The following is a 15,174-nucleotide window of genomic DNA, read 5'->3' as shown; positions in this document are numbered from 1 at the left end:
GTTCAATGTCATGCTTTTGAGATTCACGCATCTCGATACATATAGCCAAGTTCATTTTATTGCTATGTAGTGTTCCATCATATGAATATAATGTCTCAAATATATGTATTCACTCTAGTATTGAGGGACATTTGGGAAATAACAATCATTTGCTATTACAAACTATACTACTATAAACATTCTTGCATGCATATACATTTGTCTATTTGTGCAGATTCTCTAGGGCACACAGCCAGGACTAAAATTACTGAGCAATATGATAGTACCAATTTACACTCCCACTAGAAGTGCATAAGAGTTCTCATTCCTCAGCAACCCTGCCAACCCTTGGTATTGTCCAACTTCGTAATTTTTTGCTAACCCAATGGTTGAGAAAAGGAATTGTGGTTTTCGTTTGCATTTTGCTATCATTAATGATGATGAGTATCTGTTTATGGGCTATTCCTATTTAGTCGTATGTTAAATGCCTTGTTCAAGTCTTTTACTTGTTTTTTACAGTTTGTTGTGCAGGATATTTTTGGGCAATTTTATTGATTTACATGCACAATTTATATATTCTGTATATCAATAATTTGTCAGATATATATATATGTCTTGCACATAATTTCTTTCAGTTTGGGACATTTTTCTCCCATCTTACAAGTATCTTTTGATGGACAAAAATTATTAGTTTTAATAAAGTCAAATTTATCAACCACATAATATTCTGTTGGAATAAGCTGTATTAAATACAGTTGACTTTAATTTATTGATGTTTATTTCCAGCATATTTGCTAAATTATTATTAATTCTAATGATTTGTCTATAAATTATGCAGAGACTTCTACATAGACTATCATGTTATCTACAAATAACGATGACTTTCTTCCTTTTTCTTGTGTTACCTGTGCTGGTAAGCACCTCCAGACAGTGTTGATTAGGGGCAATAAAAATTGACATCTGGCCGGGTGCGGTGGCTCATGCCTGTAATTCCAGCACTTTGGGAGGCCAAGGTGGGCAGATCACGAGGTCAAGAGATCAAGACCATCCTCACCAACATAGTGAAACCCCATCTCTACTAAAAATACAAAAATCAGCTGGGCGTGGTGGCACGTGCCTGTAGTCCCAGCTACTCGGGAGGCTGAAGCAGGAGAACTTCTTGAACCTAGGAGGCAGAGGTTGTGGTGAGCCAAGATCGCGCCACTGCACTCCAGCCTGGGAAACCAAGCAAGACCCTGTCTCAAAAACAAAAATAAAAAAGATCATATGGCTTTCCAATATAAATTAAATTATGGTTTTATACAGACAACATTAATTTATATTTGCTCTCATACTTACCAAACTTTTTCCCACCGTTACTCTTTACAAATCAGATATTCCAGCTGGGATCATTTTCCTTCTGCATTTACTGATAATGTATTAATAAATTCTCCCAGTTTTTGTCTGAAAATGACTTTATTTTATCCTCATTTCTGAAAGATAGTTTCAACAGGTGTGAAATTTTTATCAGCATATTATAGATCATATTCCATTGTGTTTTTTTGGCTTCTGTTTTGTTGCTGTGGTTAAGAAATTAGCTATCAGCATCGTCTTTCTGTAGATGATCTTTTTTTCTGGATGTTTAATATCTTCTCTGTCTATGGTGTGTGTGTGTATGTATCTATACACATACACCATATACATATATACGTATAAAATACACACCATATAAACACACACCATATACTATATGTACATGTATATATACATAGTATATATATATGTGTATATATACATATATATGTATGTATATATACATGTATATATACTATGTATATATACATGTATATATACATGTGTATATATATACATACATATAGATACACACACACACATCAGTATAGTTTTTATTTTCATTTTTTATCCTCCTAGGGATTCTTTGAGATTCCTGGATCTAAGGACAGGTATCTTTTTTGTTCTGTTATCTCCTTCTGGAACTCCAAACCATCTCAACTCCATCCTTCACAGTTTTTTATTTTATTTTATTTTATTTTATTTTATTTATTTATTTTTTAAGAAACCAGGTCTCACTCTGTTGCCCAGGCTGGAGTGCACTGGCACAATCATAGCTCACAGCAGTCTTAAACTCCTGGGCTCAAGCCATCCTCCCCACCTTAACCTCCTGAATAGCTGGGAATACAGGCATGCACCACCTTGACCAGCTAATTGTTTTTATGGAGATGGGGTCTGGCTATGTTGCCGAGGCTGGTCTTGAACTCCTGAACTCAACTCGTCCTCCCACCTCAGCCTTCCAAGTAGCTGGGATTACAGGTGCAAGCCACCACACCTGACGTTCATGTTTTTGGGGTTTTTTTTTTTTTTTTGAACTCTTATTTGGATTTTTTATATCTTTCTCTGTGTTGCATTGCAGATAATTACTTTAGATGTATCTCGTAGTTCATTGCTTCTCTTTTCTGCTGCATCTAACTTAATGTTTAATGTATCCATTGAGATTTTAATTTCAGTTATTGTGCTCATATTCTTACACTTCTTACTGTATCACTTCTCTTCTGCTCCTAACTCCATCTTATATCACCAGGGGCCTTGTACACATGTGGGTGGATCCTTGCAGCCCATATGTTCAAATTCTACCCATATATTCTATAAGCAACCACCCTGTGCCCATCCTTCAGGCCCAGGTTGAGTAGAGACAGCCTGGGAAGAAACCCCCAATGTTGGTCTTGTCAGCAGGCTCAAGACTATCTGAGCAGGGAACTCCAGAGTCCTGTGTACCTGCAACATGATCTAGAAGAGGCAGGACAAACTCCAGGCAGCCACTGTATCCCACTTAATGGTAAGGGGTACAGCCAGAGAAAGACTCCGGGATGCTCTAAAATTTGAGGCCCAAGGGAGGATCTCCACTGACCAAGTCTAAGGGTATTACCGGTGAAGGGAAAAATATAAAGGTCATGACATTGGGAGACCTGGCTTTGATCTGGCTCCCCATTTTATAAGCTCACAGAGCCTCAGTCTCCTCATCTGTAAGATGCAGATGATGCTCAGCTTGTTCAGCTCAGAGTCATGACGAGGCTCAACATATTCATTTGTTCATTCAACAAAAATGTAGTAAGTACCCCCTGTGTTCCAGGCACAAAATAGACACACACATATACACATAAAATGCTGTCCTCACAGTGTTTCCATTCTAGGAGGGGAGAGTGACAAACAAAATAAAAAGAAGTACAGTCTACATGCTAGATAGTGATAGATGCTAATAAGAACAAACGAAGTATGGAAAGTGAAGCCGTTGGGGGAGTAAGAAGTTGTAGATAGGGAGGCTGGGGAGGGCTCACTGAGCAGTGATTTTTGAGTGAAGACTGAAGGAAAGGAAGAAGCTGGCTGTGCTGATGTGGGAGGGCAGGGGGAGTAGCCGAGAGACTAGCAAAGGCTCAGAGTTAGGAGGGTGCTTATTGTGTTGGAGGAATAGCTGGGAGGCCAGTGTGGCTGGAGTGGTAAGAACCGGGGGTGGGGGGGGGGTGAGGAGCAAGAGGGGAGGCAAAGAAAGAATGGGGAGCAACACCACAGAGGGGCTTGCAGTTCATGAGCTCTTACTCAGAGTCAAATGAGAAGCCATAAAGGGGTGCGTTCTGAGCAGCAACATGATCTATGTTTCCTCAGGTTCATTCTGGCTGCTGTACAGAGGACAGATTTAAGGAGGAGAAAGAAAGGAAGCAGGGAGAACAGCTAAGGGATAATTGCTGTAATTCAGGTGAGAGATAATGGCACTTGGAGCAGGTAGAGGCAGGCGACAGGGTGGTGTGAAGAGATCAATAATGGATATGCTTTGACAGATTTCTTCATAGACACCATGTGGGGTGGAAGCAGGAAGAAGCAAGGTTTTGGGCCTGAGCATGGAAAGCATGGAGTTGCTGTTGATTGTGATAGAAAGGGCTAAAGAAGGAGCAGGTTGGTTTTGGACCTGTTAAGATTGATGTGCCTGCTAGATATTTTCATGGAGATGCTCAGTAAGCAGGTTGATTTCAGGTCTGGATTTAAGGGAGGGAAGTCCAGGCTAGGAAAGGAATTTGAGGGTCATCAGCCTAGAGGTGAAATGTAAAGCCCTTAGAGTAGATGAGACTTCCCTAGGGCAGTGGTCCCCAACCTTTCTGGCATCGGGGTAGGTTTCATGAAAAAGTTTTTCCATGGACAGGATGGAGAGGGTATGGGGGATGGTTTCAGGATGAAACTGTTCTGCCCCAGATCATCAGGCATTAGTTAAGATTCTCACAGAGAGCACACAATCTAGATCCCTCACATGCACAGTTCACAACAGGGTTTGTGCTGCTATGAGAATCTAATGCCGCCACTGATCTGAGCTCAGGTGGTAATGCTTGCTCACCTCCTGCTGTGTAGCCCAGCACCGTGGGTTGGGGGCCCCTGCCCTAGGGCATGAATATATTTACAAAAGAGAAGCAGCTGAAAGAGTGAGCTCTGAGCACTCCTGCATTTAGTGCTGGGGAAATGGGGAAGAACCAGCAAAAGAGGCTTTGGAGGAGTGGCCAAAAAGATCACAGGATATCTACGTGAGAGGTGAAGGATTCCCTATTTAATAAATGGTGCTGGGAAAACTGGCTAGCCATATGTAGAAAGCTGAAACCGGATCCCTTCCTTAAACCTTATACAAAAATTAATTCAAGATGGATTAAAGACTTAAATGTTAGACCTGAAACCATAAAAACCCTAGAAGAAAACCTAGGCAATACCATTCAGGATATAGGCATGGGCAAGGACTTCATGTCTAAAACACCAAAAGCAATGGCGACAAAAGCCAAAATTGACAAATGGGATCTAATTAAACTAAAGAGCTTCTGCACAGCAAAAGAAAGTACCATCAGAGTGAACAGGCAACCTACAGAATGGGAGAAAATTTTTGCAATCTACTCATCTGACAAAGGGCTAATATCCAGAATCTACAAAGAACTCAAACAAATTTACAAGAAAAAAACAAACAACCCCATCAAAAAGTGGGCAAAGGATATGAACAGACACTTCTCAAAAGAAGACATTTATGCAGCCAACCGACACATGAAAAAATGCTCATCATCACTGGCCATCAGAGAAATGCAAATCAAAACCACAATGAGATACCATCTCACACCAGTTAGAATGGCGATCATTAAAAAGTCAGGAAACAGGTACTGGAGAGGATGTGGAGAAATAAGAACACTTTTACACTGTTGGTGGGACTGTAAACTAGTTCAACCATTGTGGAAGACAGTGTGGTGATTCCTCAGGGATCCAGAACTAGAAATACCATTTGACCCAGCCATGCCATTACAGGGTATATACCCAAAGGATTATAAATCATGCTGCTATAAAGACACATGCACATGTATGTTTATTGTGGCACTATTCACAATAGCAAAGACTTGGAACCAACCCAAATGTCCATCAACGATAGACTGGATTAAGAAAATGTGGCACATATACACCATGGAATACTATGCAGCCATAAAAAAGGATGAGTTCATGCCCTTTATAGGGATACGGATGAAGCTGGAAACCATCATTCTGAGCAAACTATCGCAAGGACAAAAAACCAAACACCACATGTTCTCACTCATAGGTGAGAATTGAACAATGCGAACACTTGGACACAGGAAAGGGAACATCACACACCGGGGCCTGTTGTGGGGTGCGGGGAGGGGGAGGGATAACATTAGGAGATATACCTAATGTAAATGACGAGTTAATGGGTGCAGCACACCAACATGGCACATGTATTCATATGTAACAAACCTGTACATAGTGCACATGTACCCTAGAACTTAAAGTATAATAATAATAAAAAAAAGGATATCTATGTGAGAGGCGAAAATGTTTTAAGGAGGAGAGGCGAGGCATCAGCTGGGTCGAAACAATGCAAAAGCATTTTACAAACTCTAAAACCAGTCAACATATATCAAGAACATACTAAGTTCCAGACACTGGTGATTGAATGAATGAATGAATGAGCAAGAATGGCCTCTGCCCTCCAGGAGCTCTCAGTATTGTAGTGGAGGCAGGTTGTGTAATTCAAATGAGTAGGACTGTGCAAATGAGCTGGACAGATGCTATACCAGGTAGGAACCTGGCACAAAAGCACAATAGGAGGGAGTGAGCAGTGTTCCTTTGCCTCCTCTAGGCTATTACATACTCCTAGTTTTAACTTTCCCTTATGCTTTTTACCTCAAATCTGTATTGTCAGCCTCAACCCCTCCCGCCAGCTTTAGAACCTTGTCCACCTGCTGGACCTCCGTACCCAACTGTTCCACAGTGTGTACCTCACACACAATATATCTGAGATTGAGTTTATCTTTTCCTTTCTTCTCCCTCTCTTTGGGAAATGCAATCAGGGTCACATTATGGTTTTCGAGGGCTCTAGGTACTTTTGATTTCATGGCCCCCTCCTTCATTAAAAAATGTTTAAAAATATATTTATAGGCCAGGCGTGGTGGCTCATGCCTGTAATCCCAACACTCTGGGAGGCCGAGGTGGGCGGATCACCTGAAGTTGGGAGTTCGAGACCAGCCTGACCAACATGGAGAAACCCTGTCTCTACTAAAAATACAAAATTAGCCGGGCATGGTGGCACATGCCTGTAATCCCTGCTACTCGGGAGGCTGAGGCAGGAGAATCACTTGAACCTGGGAGGTGGTGGAGGTTGTGGTGAGCCGAGATTGAGCCATTGCACTCCAGCCTGGGTGACAAGAGTGAAACTCTATCTCAAAAAATATATTTTATATATATATATATATATATATATATATATATATATATGTATGTATAATATATATACATACACATATTATTTAAAAATATATGCAGTAATATACTTTATGACTGTATTGGTATAAAGAGGAATATAATCTAGGCTGGATTCACTATTATATATTCATGTTTTTTCTGATTTTCAAATAAATACTTAAACATTTTCCTAGGTCCTCAAAAGTATTGTGGGTCCTGGGCACTGTGTCTAGTGGATAAGTGGATGGTGGATACAGGCCCAGGGCAGGGAGCATGAGTGAGGCAAGGGAGGATGAGCTAGAGAGTGATGTGACGGGTCCCCATGTGTTGGGCCCTCATGCTGCTGCTTCACAACACGCCAAGGAGAGATGCAGCAAGTTGCTCAGCAGGCGTGCATGCCCAGCCCATGGGAATTCTCTGGAAGGGATGCAGAGAGTAGCTGTGGCTCAGAGAAGATCCCAGGTTCTAGGTCACTGAGAGCCTTGCACAAAAGTTTGGACTTCACCTGGGAGGCTGCTGAAAAATTTTAGGAAGGGTGAGTGCAAGGGAGGCTGAGGAATCCAGTAGTTGGCATCCCAACCTCTGGAGTAGAGGAGGAGTGATGAGCTAGCCACTCAGGGAATAAAGACCTCTATGGTCTGACCCTATTCCACCCCTTTAGGCCCATCTTTGGTCACCCCATCTCACATGCAGTGCTCCAGCAACACCCACTGCTTGCAGTTCTCGCACTATGCTGTACCCTTTGTCACATCCACCCTGTGGCTCAAGCTCTTCCTGCTATCTACCACCCAGCCCCCATCTCACCTCACCCCCTGCCCTCCTTCAGGAAGGTTTCCCTGACTTCTCCTCCCACCTCATCCTCCAAGGTGCCTGCCCTAGTCATTTTCTTTTGGGGACAGTCTCGCTCTGTCTCCCGGGCTGGAGTACAGTGGCATGATCTCAGCTCACTGCAATCTCCACCTCCCAGGTTCAAGTGATTCTCCTGCCTCAGCCTCCCGAGTAGCTGGGATTACAGGTGCCTGCCACCACACCCGGCTAATTTTTTTATTTTTAGTAGAGACGGGGTTTCACCATGTTGGCCAGGCTGGTCTTGAACTCCCCATTTCAAGTCATCTGCCCACCTCGGCCCCCTGAAGTGCCGGGATTACAGGCGTGAGCCACCACGCCTGGCCCCTAGTCATTTTCATAATACCCAAACACAGCTATGCCAAGGCCGCCTTTCTTCTTTGTGTCCACCACTGTCCACTCCAGTGCCCATTACAGTGCCTGGTTCCTGTTGAACCCTGGTGAAAGTGTGATCTACCCTGATTATTTCCTTTTTCCTCTGTTTGCAGGCTCAGAGAAGAGTCAGGGCATGTTGGCCTTGTCCATCAGTCCCAATCGGCGGTACCTCGCTATCTCTGAGACTGTGCAAGAAAAACCTGCCATCACCATTTATGAATTGTCATCCATCCCTTGCCGGAAGCGCAAAGTTCTTAATAATTTTGACTTCCAAGTTCAGAAATTTATTAGCATGGCTTTTTCTCCAGACTCCAAATACCTATTGGCTCAGACGTCACCTCCAGAGTCAAATCTTGTCTACTGGCTGTGGGAAAAACAGAAAGTAATGGCCATTGTTAGAATCGACACTCAGAACAACCCTGTCTACCAGGTACCTAGTAGTGTGACAAGTATCGTGAAAATTATAAAAAATAGAACTACTTTTTATTGAATGTTTTCTGTGTACCACAGTTCTAATTTCCTCCATGCATTTTAAAATTTATTCTTACAACAACCGTATAAGGTATGCACAATCATTATCCCCATTTTACAGATGAGAGAACTGAGGCTCCAAGAGGTTAAGTAACTCACTCAAGATCACAGAGGTAGTGAATAGCAGAGCTAGGAGTTCCCCAACTCCAGCTCCTGTCTTCTCTACTCTGGCCCAGAACTGCTTTCTGGTCACAGGTTTGGCCCAGAAGTGGATTAATAAAACTTGCTTTCTCTCCCTGGTCCTAGCCTCTTTTTCCAGCAGCATTGCCGGGCAGTAGGAAGATTTCCGAAATGTGGTGTAACATGGTAGGTCTTTAGGAAGCTGTTGCTGAAGTTGCAGTTATGTAAGGAACAGAACCTTCTATTGTGTCTCGAGGGCAAAAGGAAGAAGACCCCTCAGGAACCTGATTGATGGCTTAGGCAGGGGGTCCCAAGGAGGTTTGATCTTGGTTCACTCACCCTAGTCTAGGATCTAGCACTCAATTCCACAAGTTCAACGACTCAGTTGTGTTCATGTTCAGAGATTCTAGCTAATCAGTGTCTCCGGCATAGACTCAATTATTCAACTCACAAGATACTGATGTGTAAACCAGCATATCACAACCAGAATGCTCACATCATTTATCCAGTGTATTCCCTTCCTAGTAATAGAGAAGTTGAGAAATGAAATTATAATAGTAATCAGAAGGCTGCTGGGTGATTATTCCAGAATCAGACCAAAGGCAGGTAGAACCAGAAGGGTATTTCAACCAGGCCACAGTGAGGCCTGATGAAGCACCTCCTGCTCTGACTAGTAGATTCAGCAACCATTTATTGGATGCCCATGATGAATCCAGCACTGGGAAAACAGATGAAAAAGTCACAGCCCCTCAAGTTGCTCACTATATAGTCAGGACAGCAGGTTGACTGCCTATTACTGTACAGGTAGTCCCCAACTTACTATGGTTCAACTTAAAATATTCGTCTTTACAATGGTACAAGAGTGATATGCACTCAGGAGAAAGAGACCAAGTAATACGCTTTCATGATGCAGGGCAGCAGCTGCAGCCACAGCCCCCGGTCAGCCGCTCAATCACGAGGGTAACAACCAAGATACTCTACAGTGTGGTGCTGTGTGGCCACATGGCTTTGCCCATTTTCAACTTATGGTGTTTTCAGCTTATGATGGGTTTATCAGGACATGATCCCGTTGTAAGTAGAGGAGCAGGTGTACATTGGGATAAGAGCTGCGATTGAAGGATGTTCAGTTGGTAGGAGACCACATAGCATCCCCTGACATGTGGTTTCTTTCCTCTTGGACAGGGCTATGTAAACCTATCAGACCCTCTTTTTCTGTGTTTCCAGCTGAGCTTTATTCCATTTTGTTGGCACTGGGTGTGGCTCTTGTCGAAAGCTGCTCATTCTGCTCTTTGGCCTTTGTAGATTTCCTAGTTTGACTCCTAGTTGGACTCATATCCCTATAAATATAATGGATTATAGATGTGTGCCCTTATCAAATGCAGCATAAAGTTACATGATTTTGTGATGTTTTGGAGATATTCTGAGCAGCCTGAAATAAATATTAATTTGTAAAATGGGAAATAATTCCATCAAGAATAGTTTCATAAATTTTTTTCTTCAATTCTCTCACATTTTACAGGTGAGCTTCAGTCCACAGGATAACACTCAGGTGTGTGTCACTGGAAATGGGATGTTTAAGCTTCTCCGTTTTGCTGAGGGAACCCTGAAGCAAACCAACTTTCAGAGGGGAGAACCCCAAAACTATCTAGCCCACACCTGGGTGGCTGATGACAAGATTGTCGTTGGCACTGACACAGGCAAACTCTTCCTCTTTGAATCTGGAGATCAGCGTTGGGAGACCAGCATAATGGTCAAGGAACCTACCGATGGCTCAAAGAGCCTGGATGTCATTCAGGAATCAGAGAGGTAATGGTGCTTCCTGGGCTGGTGCTCCCACATTCATTGTACTGACAGCATTATGCAGAAGACAGCACTCTTTAGAAACCACTCATAACCCCTCTACCGTAGAAGTCAACTATGCCCATTTTCCCTCTTCCTCTCTAGTTTTCATCTATATTTAAGCACAGATTTAACAGTTATAACCATAGACTAAATACAATTCTTTTTATTTTTTATACCTAACCTCATTTTATAAACATTATAGTATTACTGGTCTTCAAAACTATAGGTTTTAGAAAATATATTTTCCAATGGCTAATTTAATGAATTGATTCATGTCCACCAAGCCCTTGTAGTATACAAAAGGCATCTCTTGCTAGATGCTGGGGACACAAGTCCTCAAGGAACTTATAATTCAGCAGGAGGCGACAGACCAACAAGTGCAAGGAAATGTTTTAGGTAAATCTGACAGAGGATAGGGGTAAAGTGCAATCTCAGGAAGGAGTGGTTATTGACCATTATAATAGAGATGCCACGTTATCTCTATGACAACCAGTAAAAATCATATCTCCTGTGTATTGGAATGTACCGTTACATGCACCAGACACTGCTTTAAACATTTTAAAAATATTCCCAATTTGATTCTTACCCTGTATAGTTCATACTATTATCGTGCCCATTTTGTAGACAAGGAAACTGAGGATCAAAGAGGTAAGTGAACTACCCAAGATCATTCCGCTGATAAGTGGCAGGCTCAGGATTCAAACCCAGATCTCTCTGATGCCAGAGCCTGGGCCCTCAACCTCAATGACATCCTGTAGATTCTTCTTCCTCAGTAACCTTCAATCCACCCATTTTCACTACCATCCCCCCATGCCAATGGCATATCCTTTTTTTTTTTTTTTTTTTTTTTTTTTTGTGAGTATGTAGGAGCTTCCTGAAAAGTCTCTATAACCTTCTCCAGGAGCTGTGTTCACAGTCCTTCAGCTCTGGGGTCCAGGCCTCCCAGAACAAAGCCCAGACTTCTTGGTTTGGCCCAAGCATACCTGCGACTGTTTTCCTCTACAACTCTCGCCTCTGTCTACTCCACACGCCCCAAGCACTCTCTTGCTTCTAGGCTTGGCCATGTGCAGTTTGTGTACGGTTCCCAAGCCAAAGGGTAGTATTTGGCTGTGGAAAAGGGGATCATTGGGTGGTTTCTGTCACACCCAGTGACAGCCTTCTTTCTCCTCCCCAGCAGAATTCATCTCCTCAAGATTGTCTCTATAAATTATGTATGCTGTTTTTTTGTTTCCAGCCTGATTGAATTTCCACCAGTCAGTTCTCCACTCCCTTCCTATGAACAGATGGTGGCGGCCAGTAGCCACAGCCAGATGTCCATGCCCCAGGTGTTTGCCATTGCAGCCTATTCAAAGGGATTTGCCTGTTCTGCTGGGCCAGGGAGAGTTCTGCTGTTTGAGAAGATGGAAGAAAAGGATTTTTACCGTGAGAGCAGAGAAATCAGGGTAAGGAGGGAAGGAAAAAAAGAAGCAAAATGGGGGTCCTATTGGCATTTGATCCCCAGCAGCAGTTCTCTGAGAAGGCATCTGATGGGGAGGGATAGGGCAGGATTGCTGAGCAGAAATGGTGAAATGGTAACTCGAGATGTCTGTCCTGAGAGAGATTTTAGGATGAGGTGAACAGAATTAGAGTTTAAAAATAGGAAAATCGACCAGCATATTGGCTTATGCCTGTAATCCCAGCACTTTGGGAGGCCAAGGTGGGTGGGTCTCTTGAACTCAGGAGTTCTAGACCAGCCTGGGCAACATGGTGAAACCCCATCTCTACAAAAAAAAAAAAAAAAATTATGAGGTCAGGAGTTTGAGTTGAGCTGGCCAACATGGTGAAACCCCGTCTGTACTAAAAATACAAAAATTAGCCAAGCGTGGCAGTGTGTGCCTGTAGTCCCAGCTACTTGAGAGGCTGAGGCAGGAGAATAGCTTGAACCCAGGAAGCAGAGGTTGCAGTGAGCCAAGATCGCTCCACTGCACTCCAGCCTGGTCGACAGATTGAGACTCTGTCTCAAAAAAAGAAAAAAAAATACAAAATACAAAAAGTAGCCAGGTATGGTGGCACGTGTCTGTAATCCCAGCTAGAATTGCTTGAACCCGGGCAGTAGAGGTTGTAGAAAGCCAAGATCACACCACTGCACTCCAGCCTGGGTGACAGAGCAAGACTCTGTCTCAAAAAAAAAAAAATTAGCCAGATGTGGTGGTGTGCACCTGTAGTCCCAGTTACTTGAGAGGCTGAGGTGAGAGGATGGCTTGAGCCTGGCAGGTGGAAGTTGCATTGAGCCAAGATCATGCCACTGTATTCCAGTCTGGGTGACAGAGCCAGACCCTCTCTCAAAAAAACAAAGAATAGGAGGATCCCAGGAAGCAGCCTGGTCTGGGAGTCTGTAAGCTAAAGTTATCCAAGAAAACTCTGAAAGCCTAGGCCGGGCGCAGTTGCTCACGCCTGTAATCCCAGCACTTTGGAAGGCCGAGGCGGGCGGATCATGAGGTCAGGAGATGGAGACCATCCTGGCTAACGCGGTGAAACCCCGTCTCTACTAAAAATACAAAAAATTAGCCAAGCGCGGTGGTGGGCAGCTGTTGTCCCAGCTACTCGGGAGGCTGAGGCAGGAGAATGGCGTGAACCCGGGAGGCGGAGCTTGCAGTGAGCTGAGATAGCGCCACTGCACTCTGGCCTGGGCAAAAGAGCGAGACTCCGTCTCAAAAAAAAAAAAAAAAAAAGAAAACTCTGAAAGCCTAAGGCCACACTGACAACGTGGGGACATTACTGATAGCTGTTTTGCATCTTGGGCAGATTCCTGTGGACCCGCAGAGCAATGATCCAAGTCAGTCTGACAAACAGGACGTTCTCTGCCTGTGCTTCAGCCCCTCAGAGGAAACTCTGGTTGCCAGCACCAGTAAGAACCAACTCTACAGCATCACCATGTCCCTGACAGAGATCAGCAAGGTGAGTCTTTCCAGCAATGGTCCTTCCAGACCAGGACCCATCTGCCTGCTGGGGGACTAGTCACCATATGGGCAAATTTTAATCCAAATAAGTTAGCATAAACTCATGCATCCCCTTAATACAGAGCAAAACAAAATTCTAATTTTAAGATATTCACATAGAAGCATGCTGATAGACTCAGTGGGACTGTGATTGCTACAGTAAGTTTGGAGGACAGACGTTTTGGCATTGTCCATCAAATTTAAATCTCACATATCCTTTTACCCAGAAATTGCATTTTAAGGCATTTAATCTATTGCTATATTTGCTCATGTACACAAATATGTATATATAAAAATGTTTCTTTTTCCTTTTTATTGTTTTGGAATAACAAAGAAAGCTAGTATAAATACACTGCAGACATTACAACAAAAAAGCACTATTAAAGATAGAGATCATATTGTATTTAAAATGGCTCAGTACCAATAAGATATTACAATTTTAAGTCTGCATGTACCTAATACCATAGATTCAAAATATATAAAGCAAATCTGGGCAGAACAAGGAAAATAGACCATCTACAATCATAGTAGAAGATTTAACATATCTTTCTCAGTAAGGGTCCTTTTTTAAATAACAACTTAATTGAGTTATGATTCACATACAAATTGCCTATTCAAAGTATACAATTCAGTGGTCTTTAGTATATTCAAAAAGTTATGCAACCATTTATCATAGACAGCCTTAGGACATTTTTATCACCTCAAAAAAAAAAAAAGCCCATACCCTTTAGCTATTATTATTCCTCCATCCTCCCAATTATCACCCCTCCCCACCCCAGCCCTAGGCCACTACTTACCTACTTCATGTCTCTATATATAGATTTGCCTATTCTGGACATTTCATTCAAATGGAATCATAAAACGTGTGGACTTTTATGACTGGCTTCTTTGACTTAGCATAATGGGTTTTGTTGTTGTTTTGAGACAGGGTCTTGCTCTGTCACCCAGGTGGGAGTGCAGTGGTGTGATCATGGCTCACTGCAGCCTTGACCTCCTGGGCTCCAGCAATCTTCCCACCTCAGCTTCCCAAGTAGTTAGGACTACAGGTGCACGCCACCACACGCAGCTAGCTTTTGTATTTTTAGTAGAGACAGGGTTTTGCCATGTTTCCCAGGCTGGTCTTGAGTTCCTGAGCTCAAGCAGTCCACCCGCCTCGTCCTCCCAAAGTGTTGGGATTACAAGTGTGAGCCGCCACACCTGGCCAGCATGTTTTCAATGTTCATCCATGTTGTAGCAGGTGTCAGTACTTCATTCCTTTTTTATGGCCAAATAATATTTAATTATATGGATATACTATATTTTATTCATCAAATTTGTATATTTGGGTTTTTTCTACCTTTTGGCTTTTATGAATAATGCAACTAGTTTTTATGTGGATGGGTTTTCATTTCTCTTCCTAGAAGTGGAATTGCTGAGTCATATGGTAACTTCATGTTCAATTATTTGAGGAACTGCCATACTGTTTTCCAAAGTTGCTGGACCATTTTATATTCCCATAAGCAGTATATGAGCATTCTGATTTCTCTATATTCTTGCCAAAACTTGTTATTATCTTTTTTATTATAGCCATCTTAGTGGGTAAGAAGTGGTATCTCATTGTGGTTTTGATTTGCATTTACCTGGTGATTAATGATGAACGTCTTTTCAAGAATTTCTAATTCTTCTTTGAAGAAATGTCTATTCAGATTTTTTGCCCATTTAAAAAATTGAGTCATATGTCTTTTTATTATTGAGTTGT

At 42.6% G+C, this 15,174-nt stretch overlaps 1 protein-coding gene across 20 annotated transcripts in view; it reads left to right on the top strand.

Annotated features, from left to right (window-relative positions):
• Positions 1-15,174, top strand: part of CFAP57 (cilia and flagella associated protein 57) — an 84,758-nt gene that overhangs the window by 1,259 nt on the left and 68,325 nt on the right. For 16 of the 20 annotated variants that reach the window (XR_010146877.1, XR_010146876.1, XR_010146881.1 and 13 more), the window contains exons 3-6: positions 8,079-8,395; positions 10,136-10,422; positions 11,693-11,900; positions 13,243-13,395. Coding sequence is in view for 17 of the 20 variants with exons in the window: in XM_063781756.1 (XP_063637826.1) it covers positions 8,079-8,395; positions 10,136-10,422; positions 11,693-11,900; positions 13,243-13,395 (965 nt within the window). In the remaining 3 variants the exon portion in view is untranslated. Of the gene's footprint in view, positions 1-3,636; positions 3,728-8,078; positions 8,396-10,135; positions 10,423-11,692; positions 11,901-13,242; positions 13,396-15,174 lie in introns of all 20 variants that reach the window. The other 4 variants (XM_054666029.1, XM_016960610.3, XM_054666022.1 and 1 more) reach the window with 1 other exon arrangement.

This window comes from Pan troglodytes, chromosome 1, assembly GCF_028858775.2.
Source record: "Pan troglodytes isolate AG18354 chromosome 1, NHGRI_mPanTro3-v2.0_pri, whole genome shotgun sequence".
Classification (NCBI taxonomy): domain Eukaryota; kingdom Metazoa; phylum Chordata; class Mammalia; order Primates; family Hominidae; genus Pan; species Pan troglodytes.
Note: the sequence above shows the minus strand (reverse complement) of the source record. Positions and strands in the feature narration are given on the sequence as shown.